Source organism: Stylophora pistillata, chromosome 11 (genome assembly GCF_964205215.1).
Source record: "Stylophora pistillata chromosome 11, jaStyPist1.2, whole genome shotgun sequence".
NCBI lineage: Eukaryota > Metazoa > Cnidaria > Anthozoa > Scleractinia > Pocilloporidae > Stylophora > Stylophora pistillata.
In genome coordinates this window covers 16,105,007-16,117,598 of record NC_142529.1, presented here as the reverse complement: position 1 = coordinate 16,117,598, position 12,592 = coordinate 16,105,007, and the positions used below count along the sequence as shown (strand labels likewise).

General features: G+C 38.8%; 1 protein-coding gene across 2 annotated transcripts in view; it reads left to right on the top strand.

Moving 5' to 3' along the window:
• LOC111340587 (venom phosphodiesterase) overlaps positions 1–12,592 on the top strand; it is a 36,590-nt gene that overhangs the window by 6,727 nt on the left and 17,271 nt on the right. For both annotated transcript variants that reach the window (XM_088737993.1, XM_088737994.1), the window contains 11 exons: positions 327–360; positions 904–999; positions 2,532–2,607; positions 3,502–3,610; positions 3,942–3,985; positions 4,567–4,645; positions 5,052–5,083; positions 7,235–7,305; positions 8,114–8,167; positions 9,160–9,229; positions 9,583–9,670. In XM_088737993.1, coding sequence (XP_088594119.1) covers positions 327–360; positions 904–999; positions 2,532–2,607; positions 3,502–3,610; positions 3,942–3,985; positions 4,567–4,645; positions 5,052–5,083; positions 7,235–7,305; positions 8,114–8,167; positions 9,160–9,229; positions 9,583–9,670 — 753 coding nt within the window. The remainder of the gene's footprint in view (positions 1–326; positions 361–903; positions 1,000–2,531; positions 2,608–3,501; positions 3,611–3,941; positions 3,986–4,566; positions 4,646–5,051; positions 5,084–7,234; positions 7,306–8,113; positions 8,168–9,159; positions 9,230–9,582; positions 9,671–12,592) is intronic.

The following is a 12,592-nucleotide window of genomic DNA, read 5'->3' as shown; positions in this document are numbered from 1 at the left end:
GCACTCATTTTGATTGGCTCCTACCTGTGATCTATTGCAGAACAGATATATAGATGACGTCACGTCTCCATCAACAAATATTTTTTTTTTTTATTTTCGGTATCACTGAGAAAAACAATAGATCTCATATTGCCGTAGATCTAACAGTAATAGATTACAGAGGTAGTCAAACTGTGTGACAACATCACTAACGCACTCAGCTGCGCCATTTTGTGCCACTTTTTTATTCTTACCACATTTTAACGTCATTTGTGGTGTGCTACTGAACAGACGCACCGTAAAACGAAATCTGTTTGTTAATCTGACAGCGTTAATTGTTCTTTTAGGAATATTACCCAACTTCACATATGTCTACAATCAGTAAGTATTTCATCGGAGTGAGAAGAAGTTTTGTATGATCTTTTTTCTGAGATGTTTGATGATGTGCCTATTGTGCTTGGAATGTTCTGAACGCTGAATTCGCAATCGTGAGACAAAAATGGATGTAGGAATCATTGGGGATCAGTCATTTTTTTCTCGCCTGTGGAGCAGGGGCTGGAAGATTTGGTTGTGTCACGATAAAATTTACCTGATCGCACCATAAGGCTTTGTGATATTCTTAGCATCCCCCCCTTTTCATAAGTATTTAATTGGCTGTCGATTTTCGATAACCTCCCCCTCTTTTATACTCTGTTGACGATGACTGACCTCCCCTACACTCCCCCTGAAGACTACTGAGGTGACCCCTCAAATCCTCCACCCCACCCGCAAGGGGATAAATAATGGCTGCGCCCTTCTTTTGAACACTTTTTACATTCACTTCGTTTTACTTACTTTTCTCATTTATTTAGATACACGAAAGAAATAAAAGAGAAGAAAATTGGCAGATATCTATGCTTTATTCTGTTTTCTTTTCTTCGTAAGGACTCATCCGTTTGAAGCGCGTGTGGATAAAGTTCTGAGCTGGTTGGATCTGCCATCCCACTGTACCGCGGATGATCCCAACAAGGGAGGCAAACGGTAACAAATACGTGCACTTTTCTTTTCGTGATTAATTTATCTTTAGGAATATATCTTAGTTTTGTTGTACTTATACTCCTGTTTGCGAGATTTTCTTCTGCTTGATGTAGATGGCGGTTTCTATGTATGCGAGTTGTATTTTTTAATCCAAATTTATAATTAAGGATTAAGGCTTGAAATGACTTTAGCTCCTGGTGATGCAATGAAAAAATTTGCAACGGCGAATTCGCACAGGGGTGATGGTGAGAGAGTTTAGGAGTTAGAACTTTGTTTTAGTACCGGTGTTAGTTGTGACAGCGAGATGGGAGCGCACGAGGGGGGGAGAGGGGAAGGGGGAGGGAGAGGGGGAGGGGATTGCTATTTCCACACCGGAGAATCAGTTGGGCTGTGACCTTTACATCTGTTGTTCCAGTATATATTTTAAGCATTTCTATGCCGTCTGGCAACCCTTTTTTGATGTCATAACCAACGCATTGTTTGATATTATGCAATTATTGGATGAGCTTGAGCATCATTCGAAAAGCGAATTTAATAATTGTTTTACTATACATTTTTCAAAAAATTCGCAAAAGAAGGAATTTATCTGATTTGTACACGTATATTGAGCGTCTTTGTCATCTCTTTTGAATGAAAATTCTTTTACATACAAACTGTTCCAATGAGGCCTTAAACTGCTTTCTAAAAAGTAAAATTTAAAGTCCAAGCTTTCGCCGATCAACGGCATGGTGCCGTTTGTATTTAATTATGCTGCTGAAGGACAACATGAACAGATATTGAAAATTCTCTTATTTTCGGCTCCTTGCCGCGGCGGCAAAAGTACAGCATCATCTCGAAGAACATTCCGAGTGAAGTGTTCTGGGATTATCTAATTCCACACTCGTAGAGCTTTCGAAGGTCGTTTTCTGAAATAGCGGGTTTGTGTTCAACCTTCGCCAAACTCCACCGTTTTAAATCAACACACTTCGCTAGAAATACGTTGTTGCCCTCGGCGAATTCTGGGTCTTTGATAATGTCAGTTCCTATTGTCTTGAAATGCTTGTAGAGTCCAAATTGTAAGGAGGTCATGAAACTTTTCGAGTACGAGCTTCCTTCACTTTTTCTAGTGCCGGCGTAAAACTTCTTCAGAACACTGGCCAAAGCGGTTTTATCGTATGGTTCTTCCGGGTTCTTCCCCCTCAAGCAATCATTCAGAATTTTGACACGTGTTTTTGCCGTTCTCTTTGTGTTTTTGGAATCTTAGTTTTCTATTAAAACTTTCAATCCGTCCTCGGAAACAGAGGCGAAGCATTTAGCCATTTTTGCAAAAGTTTGAAAACACTACAAGGACGAGGGGCTTGGAAACGAGGTAGACTTTGAACTCATGTCAACTTCACATGTTGCTGTATATTGACTGAATGCTTTAGAGCGATCAGATGTTTCATAGGAAGTCTAAGCATGATGGCATTAGTTTTAGGCCACAGAAAAAGGTATCAAGGATAAGGTTATTCCTTTTTTTTACTTGAATGCATTTACTTTGGTCATTTTGTGCCCAGGCGGCCCTCCTTCATAACTCTGTATTTTCATGAACCTGATTACACTGAGCATCGAGCAGGGCCGGACTCAGAGAAGGTAAGTGTCACGCTTTGCTGTCCCACCTCATGTGTCTCGCCGGCTCATGTGTACTTCGAAGCTCAGTGAGCTTCGAAGTACACATGAGCGGACCGGACGGTCTCGAATTTTGGGAGAAGTAGAGACTATTCTATGGAAAGCGCGCACGAACGATTGTTATTCAAGAGTTGTGATGCATCAAAAATAAGAAAGAGTGAGTACAGCGAATGAGTGAGTTTTTTGATGCATCGCAACTCGTGAATAAAAATCGTTCAAACACTTTCCAAGGTATGATGTTTTGATTTCATACGTACTGAGATTTTGTCTTACTTCCGACACATTTGATAGTGGGGAAGCAAAGACTGTGAGGATACATCGTTCTTCCAATCAGAGACACAAAGGATAGTGCAAGGATCACGGTGTACATCTCAGCATGTGTGAAATAAAGGAAAATCTCTCATCATAATCATCATATTCTTAAAAGATTAGATGCAAAAAAGAAAGAATTTTTTCCCCCTGATAGTGTATCATTTTCTTGAGCCATCCCTCTTAATATTCAGTGTCGAAAACAAAAAGGCGGTAAAAACTGGATTGTCTAGAGACGAGACGGGTGGAGGGATTAAGTGGAAACTTATTTTGAGAATAAGCAAAATTTGTCATTATGACTGAATATTGGAGGCCGATATATTCGTTGTCCGCCTTAGCTGAACAAAGATTCAAAACCCAACTAAGGAAGGGAAAGAGAGAGATCTTTGAAGGATAGAGCTGATATTCGAGAGGCTCGCTCATCTTGTTTCCATGGATACGGGACGTGCCATCCACCCCTCGCACCTATACCCGAAAGGTAGGTATACATGACCTTTACCAATTGTTTTCTTTTTGTAAACTTTTCCTACCTTTTCTGCATTTTTGTAGACCAATGCGCAGTACAAAAGAGTGGACGATATGATTGGAAGACTGTGGAAAGGGCTAAAGGATCGATCCATGCAGGATAAAGTAAACATGATCCTTGTTGGAGATCACGGTACGGTGACTAGATTATTCAAATAAGCCTTGTGAGGAGAATGCGTGACCTTAAAGTCAGCGCCAGTGCACTAAATCTCGAATTGCCATTGGCATATGGATGGGTTTAATTTTTGACGCCCCACCCTCTGACTGAACACAGAGTAACTTTCTAATCATTCTCACCCTTGCAACGCGCGGTTACTGGTAGAAATGGTAAGGAAATCTGCTCCTGGGAAGAAAATGTCGCTTTTGCTACTACCGTTATCAGTGAAAACCTGGCGCCTGACTTCATTGCACACGTTTCACACGGAGATACGGGCTCTAAAAATTATGTGGATGTGTTTTGTTAGGTATGGCTTCAAAAAGTTGCCAGCGGATCGTTTACACAGACGCAGTAAGTAGTTGAAAGTTTATTTTTTGCTCAAAAGAACGTGAGCTGTAGGAATAATGCCAGAAACGATCATCTTTAGAGAAGTATACTCTTGATGCAATGCAATTTTCATCCCCTTCTATTCAGATAATGGTACCAAACAAGAGATTACCTTTGGAATTGTAGTGTTTAGCTACTTCTTGTGAATTTTGTGTACGTCTTCATTTTGATCACATGAGTTTTCCTGTTTTTTTTAGTTTAATCTCCACCATCCCTATGCTGAACTTAGTTGCAAAATATGTATCGCAATTATATAGCAGCGACCACGCGACGTAACACTTTCCAAGGTGGAGCTCACCTTCAAAAAATTAGACTGTGTCGTTTATTTTTAGTTTGTCGAAAATTTACAAATCTTCCGTTTACACAACGTCCTCGTCTTTTTTTTTTTTTTTTAAATGACGATAATTCAGTCGTAGATTTTTTATAAGTCAATAGAAGGGAAGATCTGAACTTTAATAAGATCTTACTAACATGTCTCTGTTACATCCAAGAATTTTACACGAGGACTTATGCCTTAACAAACAACAATTTGAACTTCCTTTCAGTACAATGTAACTCTCGATGACGTATATTCCCCTCAGTGGTATGGAGGGGCATTCATATCGATGAATCCGAAACCGGGAGGTACGTAACCGCGTTCAGCAGGGAAGGGGAGGGTGGGGAAAGCTACTTTTTCGGTGAAAGCTAACACTTGTCTTTCGAAAGGATGATCATTTTTGACGGAATGTGCTTAATAGATGTTCGTAACTGTTTTGGATAATCATGAAATTCGCTTTCCTGAAAGATGGTTGGCTAACATCTATAACAAAACATGAGCTGATGCCTTTAGGCCATCGAAAGGATTTTGATTGACGAAAAAACGAAAAAAAAAATGGACAATCACGCTTCATCAAAAAGAGAGAACAAGAAGTGTTACAATATGTATTTTATACTTGGCTATTGTTATTATTATTATTAGTATTATTATCATTATTATTATTAAAAATAATTATTATATATTACTATATATAATAATAATTATTATTTTCAGTTTCAGCGGAAGACATTGTGGCTCGTTTACAAGTAAGTTTTTATTCGTCTTAGTCAACTTTACGAAACAAATTTTCACCTGAACAAACTTTATACTTAACAATGAAGAAGTATTTATCTTATTTGAACGCAGCCAGCCAGGCTGACTATAAGCAACTTAAGGGTTTAAACACGAAGGCGCGCTATATAAAGAAGTCTTCCCTGGGAAGACCGAGGCTCATTTGTCACTCACCGTTGACGTGTGCGGGTCAAATTCAAGTGCTGGTAGAGGAACAAAAGGAGCTAATGAGATATCTATTGTTTACTTCCACCAGCATGGTGGCATGAGGTAACGTGCGAACCACCTAATTCGATCTCAAATTTACCGCCACAAATAAAGAAAGTTTCCATTGGAGAAAGGAAACACAAATCTCAAAAATTCTTGTATTGTGATGAAGACATAAAACAGTTTTAAGGAATGCGCCCGCTGTTCACTGCCTTGGAGTAGCTGTAGCTCAAGCTGACTTGACTCTTAGAGTTCTACATCACACGACGGTTGATTGACAAATGGTTCAGTGGGACCTAAGGCTCCTTTTATAGCGCGCCTTCGTGTTTAAAGGGCATAATTATAGGTTATTTCACGGATGGCGAGCGCGTACGATTTTTATTCACAAGTTGTGTAAAACAAACGAACGAGCGCAGCGAGTGAGTTTGTTTTACACAACGAGTGAATAAAAATCGTACAAGCGAACTAACCGTGAAATAACTTATTATATACATACCGAGATTCATAAGCGAACAGAACTCAGAGATAAACATATCTTTATTTTCTTTCAAAGGAAAGCAACGCGCGGTCAAGCCGCCGTTCGGGAGTTGCACTGAAATGGCTTCCTTGTAAAATACTTCTTTACATCTAAATTATCATGCGAAAATGCCGTTAAAAAGCAGAACTAGGTAGAATAAATTAAGACATCCTGAAAATATGTCGAAATAGTTCTATGGAAGTTCAAATTTTGAAATAAAGAAGTGAAAACCCGAGACTTAATTTTTTTGTTTTTGTTTCGCCTTTCAAAACAAGAAATTCGCGGAACAGAGCGACATCGTGTTTGGTCTTTTTCTTGGTGTTTTAATTTTCCTGTCCGTCTATGAACTCTTCTACTGATGAATCTAGGCTCTGAAAACGGTTAGTCTGATTTGAAGCCATCTTTCTAAAGAAAAATGTGCCTAAGCTCTTAGAAATGTGCTATTTGTCAGTCAAGAGGAGCGGCGAGCGAGCGACAGGGTTGTGTATACTAGTGAAAATAATGATATAGCCAATCAGAGCGTCGATACGTCGTATTTCACAAGTGAAAAAAAAATTATGTGACCAATCAGCTGGTTCATCTAGCGCGAAGAGACTATTTTTATCTCGATACTTTTTGGCGCGTAAATCTCAGTATGTATATAATAATTAACAATTATTCCACGAGCGCGCGTTGGATATGAGATGATAGATAGCCAACGAGGCGCGTAGCGCCGAGTTGGCTATAATCATCTCATATCCAACAAGCGCGAGTGGAATAATTGTTTTATTAAAAACGTTAGCTTAAATTATTAAATTTTATTAAATTTAGCTCCCTTTTAATTTTAAGCTGATACGTACGCTTACCATATTTGTAGATTATGGTATATTGGCTGATATACCATAATGGCTAAGCCAATAAAAAGTCTTGAATTGCATTATCCAATGAGCTAGTTTTTAATAATCACGAATATCTAATGTGTTAACATGTGTATTAACTGGAGTAACACAAGTCAAAATTTACTCACGTATAAAATCGATGACAAATCCCTTTTTCCATTGGCGTTAAACCACTCTTACGTTCATTGAAGTCGACATTCTCCGAGCATGATTGTGAGAAAAATTTTGATTGGATTTTAAGCGTTTGCCGTTTTAGTGTTTTTGATGAGAAGAAAACGGGGCGTTTCGAAAACGCATAAGTGTGGACGGGGTTTATTAGTAAAACCCCGAAATTATACACAGGACGCTCGGGCCGCCTGTGATTTGACAAGTCCAATAACTACTCGCTGTGGATTAATGAGTAATTGGGTGATTTAGACTCATAGTTCGGTTGTTGATGTCTTCTTTTTCCAAACTGGACAGGCATTTTTAAGTTTTTTCTGACTTCACTTAACCCTTGGCGTATTTATTAATTTTTTTTTCAGTGTAAAAATCCACACTTTCGCGTGTTTTTGAAAGAAAACCTTCCCAAGCGACTTCATTACTCTGATAACAGGTAAACGTCAGGTTTATTGTTTAGTTCACTCGAGCGTTCCTTAATTAATGGTAAACTCTAGTCCCGAATGAATTCGATCTTTTCGTATTTTTGTTTTCCCGGTTTGCTCACGCCTGTTATCAGTTCAAAATGTATCAATGACATATCTTGGGTGAGATGTGAGGCCAAAATAAAACAAGTAAAATAGATGCTAATTGATACAATAAAGTTCGTGGTTTTTCAATTATTTCTCTTTAAAATCCATGACAAAGTTGAAGGAGGAAGGGTAGTAGTGAAGGCTATAGAGCCTGAGGGCCATATAGACACACGGACGAACGAACGCTTGAAATCGGCGAACAAGTAGACAAGAGTCTTAGCCCTTGGAGGACTGAGGCCTTTATTTATTTCGAACACTAAGAAATAAGAAATTCCAAACCATTACCAGACGAAAAAAGAAAAGATGATGAAATAAGGAATGGATTAAAGTGCTCTTTATCGAAAATCATATTATTTGAACAATTAACCTTGGCATTTTCAGGTTCTAGATTATTTTTCTTTTTGCCAAATCTGCTGCCACGAATCGAAAGTCGTGTCTGATACTGGTTTTCCTGGGTTTTAAGGGCAGGGGGTGGGAGGCACTTTTGGAATTGAATTTGTATTCTGTGCGTGTGCGAGAAAGGAGATTGATGACGCACTTAAAGAAGTATGTTTTAGAACCAATCATTGCCAGTGGCTGTGCGTAGGATAATTCATCTGAATTTACTGCATTCCAATAATTGTTTTAGACATTTTGTGTTCTTGAAGGCGTCTCTGATGTTCTATTTCTCAGGAGGATTGGACGAATTATCCTAATTCCGGAAGACGGCTGGTTGGTAGGATTTAAGTGAGTGCAATGCGTCATGTAATAGTTATAAATACCCATTTATACTGATGATTTCGAACACATTCTAAGATAAATGAATAAAGGGTGAAAGTTTCTAAACAAACTGTGGTGCTGTGTGGGAGGGGGTAACAAGGTAATTTGGTTATATCAACTAAGTTGAAATTGTAAATTAGTCACCGTAACTAGTTAAAAGGCTGACCTTTCGAGAGTTAGCCCTTCGCTCTAACGAAGGGCTAACGCTCGAAACGTCAGCTTTTTGACATGTTACAGTGGCCAATTTACAGTTTTAACTTAGTTGATATAACCAAATTACATTCTAAGATACGTGTGTCGAAACGCCTTTTGGAGGGATGTAAGTCCTTTGAATGTGGTAGAGTTCATGGCTCGAGATTGTTGCAACAATATTTTTCCAAGGTGGATTAATCAGGTTCAGATAATTTGGTTTTATCAATTGAGTTGTCGATATAAATTAGCCACCGTAAAGAGTTTCAAAACTGACGTTTCGAGCGGTAACCCTTTGGTCAGAGCTGAAGATGATAGGCTGACGATCGAAACTTCAGCTGAAGAAACTTATTAAATCAGCTAATTATATCTCATTAACCAAGCGCGAGGGCCGTATTGGGAGAATATCGGCCCGAGGGCTGATAATCTTCCGATATTCTTCCAGTACGGTCCCGAGCAAGCTTGGTTGATAAGAGATTTATTATACGACTGAAGTTCAAAGGGACACAAGTGCGGTGTCATTCGGGACCATTCGGGACAGTGCCCGGTCTAATACTTAGAGAATATTGACCGGCAATAGAGCATTTTGATTGGTTGATTTTAGTTATTGGCCCTCTGACTGCCCGCGTCGTGTAATAATTGACATTATGAGCCTAGTTGATAACGCCAAATTAGCTGATGATAACCCACAGCAGTGTACTTGTTTATAAACCTACCCTCTTTAATTCATTCGTTTATTTCTCAGTTGTGATTTGTTTTGTTCTTGCAAGTTCCACTCGTGGGATCTGGCGCTGTGATGGTGGAGATCATGGCTACAACAACATAGATCATAACATGCGGGTATGAACAGTCTTAAACGATACAAAAAATCCTGGAATTTGAATTTATACTCGCGTACATATGTAATTTATCTCCTAAGCATGTTGTAATTTATTTCTCATTTTGTCGTTTGGCTGCCCTCTAATCCAGGAGCACAATTAGGTTGTTTTCTTTTTGTTCTCTCTATTAATGCCAGATATTATCAACGCTACCGTTGCTTTTGACATCAGTCTTCGGGCCAAAATTAAAAGGTAGAGCCGAAAACTTTGTCAGTTGATTGGTTAGTTTCGATTACCAATCACAACCGAATTACGTATTATTGCCTATCATATTGCGGCAAAACTGATACGTCATTATTTTTTCTTTGTTTCCAGACTCTTTTTGTAGCTCATGGTCCCGCTTTCAAGAAAGGAGAAGTAGTAGATCATTTCCTTAGTACAGAACTCTACGGCATGATGGCAGGTATTTTTTTTTTCTATGTTCAAGCGCTTAGATGTCATAACACGTCGAGCCAAAGCTAGGTCACTTTATTAAGGTTATAATAACCTCAATAGATTACGGTCTAAACTGTTCGCGGTCGCTTAAACGTTGTTCAGCCCGTGGCTGTTAGCTAAATTCGTTCGACCTCTGATCGCAGTATTCCGTTCTTGCACTAGTTGGCGAATTGTTGGTGGTCGGAAAAAGGTAGAAAAAAAAAGGTGGAATGTAACTTATCTTCGGCCTCGCATCGAGATGCTCAGCTTCCAGCCTTGATCGGCGATTGTTCGGTGACAAAGATACAGCAGTCAAACTTAGAGTAGGGGATCAATTTACGCTGCTCTCGTGCATCAATTTTCCGGGCAAAATTTCAAAGGAAAGCATAGGAAACAACCGCTGTTTCGTAAAAATAAGAGAACGAGAATTGTTCATAAAGGATCTGTAAATGAAAAAAAAGAGGGGAAAGGAAAACTCGAGCCTTTTTCCAACACAAAGCTTATTTGAGTGCGTTTATCCTGTTGATTTACCATGTTTTGAGCTTTACCGAAAAGGTTATACGCTTCTAAAACATCGTGAAAACACGCCACAGTCTGAAAACACGCCAGTTAGTCCTTACAAGGTCCGTACATGCGTAGACGTTTGACCACTGTGATGGTGGCAGGATGGAACCGTTTGGCAAGGAAGATTGCCAAAGATTGCGCGATAGTCATCGTTGGTCGGATAATGACAAAAATTTGGCAAGTTTTGAGTTCGTATTAAACCTACTAGGTTTTTATGAATTAATTGTGGGAATTTTTAGTATGATTAATGTTTGACTAAATATCGTAGCCTTGGGATTATATGATGTTATTTCCCCGCAGTTAAAGGATAACCTTCGTGGTTATAATATTTTCCAGTCAAATTGTATTGTACAGTGTATTGACACGCCGCCTCTAGTACTATTCTACTACTATTAACGCATAATTTATTTTTAAATAAGAAAACGATCGTCTCTGGATGCGATTTGGGAAAAAAAAAATTGGATGTAAATCTCTTTCGATTGAGCGCCACCCTTGAAAAGAACAAAAAAGTGATAAACGAGGCGGAGCCGAGTGTGTCCCTGATGTTCTTATGCCAGCTAACGACGTCATCAATGCGTCTGTGTTGATGACAAATAAGAACTAATCAAAATGCGTGCGTAATTCCGCTTCTGACTTAACTGAAATTAGCGCTTTGGTGCCTCTCCGAGGAAAGAAAGGAATTCATGGAAATGATCTGCTGTAGTGTGAATTTATTTTATCTCCTTATTGAGTATAAATAATATGACTGATGGACCGTGGTTAGAAACATTTTATATCCGAACCAGGTCAAACCGGTTTCGTTGATGTATTGTCTAAAGAAAAAGCCTCTTGCTTAATAAGCTTACTGCCAGTCCGTGTTCAAAAGGGGGACGGGGGCACTAAGTACGATTGTTCACTGGCAAGTAATTACGAATTGGACGATCTATACATTTCACAACAGAAAAACTAAAAGACTGCAACAGCTTGCAACCCTGCAGGGTTGCTTGTAACGGTAGAACTTACGCAACATAAAGAATACTATCCTGAATATTATGAACTATCCCAAGGTTCTCCATTTTGTAATTTTTTTATTATGTATATATATATAGGTATACGATTTTAGTCCTTTTTAAAGCATTGTAAAGCGCTCAGCACTGAAAAGGATAGGCGCTATATAAATATTTTATTATTATTATTATTATTATTATTATTAATACTACGCTCCTAGTTTATTAAAAACTGTTTAGTTATTCATACCAGGCAGCAATTCCTAACGGCAGTACAATAATTATCTTCTAGAACCTACTTGAGACAACTTGAAAGCATCCTTGAGTTTTCCAGAAAGAGCTACTAGCTTACAATGGACGGAGGAAATTAAACTGAACTGGATCTGATATAAAAAATGAATAAAAAATGTAATTTGTTTTCTTAGTTTATTTTCTTCCACAAACAATCAGGAAAGAAATTAAAGTTTCAATCTTGAAGCTTTGCGGATTCTACGCCCGAGGAGTGATTAATGGCGTCAGAAGAGGGAAGACTGCAACACTCGGGCGTCAAAAGAGAATTTACGTTCGGGAAGCGACAGTTTCTATTTTATTTTGCAACAAATCTTGGCTCTGCTCTCTCTCCTCGGCTATAGTGTAAACTGAAAGATAAGGTCGAGAATTGATCTTAAATGGCGCAGGAAAGTGGATCACTGCGGCTTATTGCTGCTGGCGCCTCCAAAAAGTCTTGATACCTCTACGGAACCAAGTAGAATAACACGCATGTTCCAGGCAACCGAAGCTAATATTTCATGCTCTGCTGAAAGAATGAGCCATGGAAAAATCCAGCACTGACCTGTGAGTAGCATTCTGAATAAGGTCCACGTTGATGAAATCGGACTGAATGTGAATGTACTTGAAGCAAGACGGAGCGTCTTGAAGCGACGGTTGATCGTGGATAGGCGAGAAGACGCAATGCAATTTGCAGCGAAATCGAACGAAGTCGGTTCCTGCAAGGGACTTATTTGGAAAAACATCGACGCAATCTGAAGGTGACAATGGATCTAAAAGATTGAGGGCTAATGATGTGGTGATGTCTCGGAATTCAAGGCTAACTTTTCGAAAAGTTGTTATATATGTTCTTTTAATGAATTTGCAGAAACTCCAAAGCTATTGCTTTTTAAGGGGTCAAAACATGACAAACTTTCGTCAGTAACAACAAAAAGATTGCGAACGCTTGCGTGAGAAAGAGAAGAGAAAGAGAGATGCAGAAAGCAACAGTAGACTGTGGCACGCGTTTTCTTTTTTCAGTTTTTTCAATGTACTTTATTTACTGGTGAACTATTTCGATAATTTATTACTTATGGCATGTTTTGATATTTCAT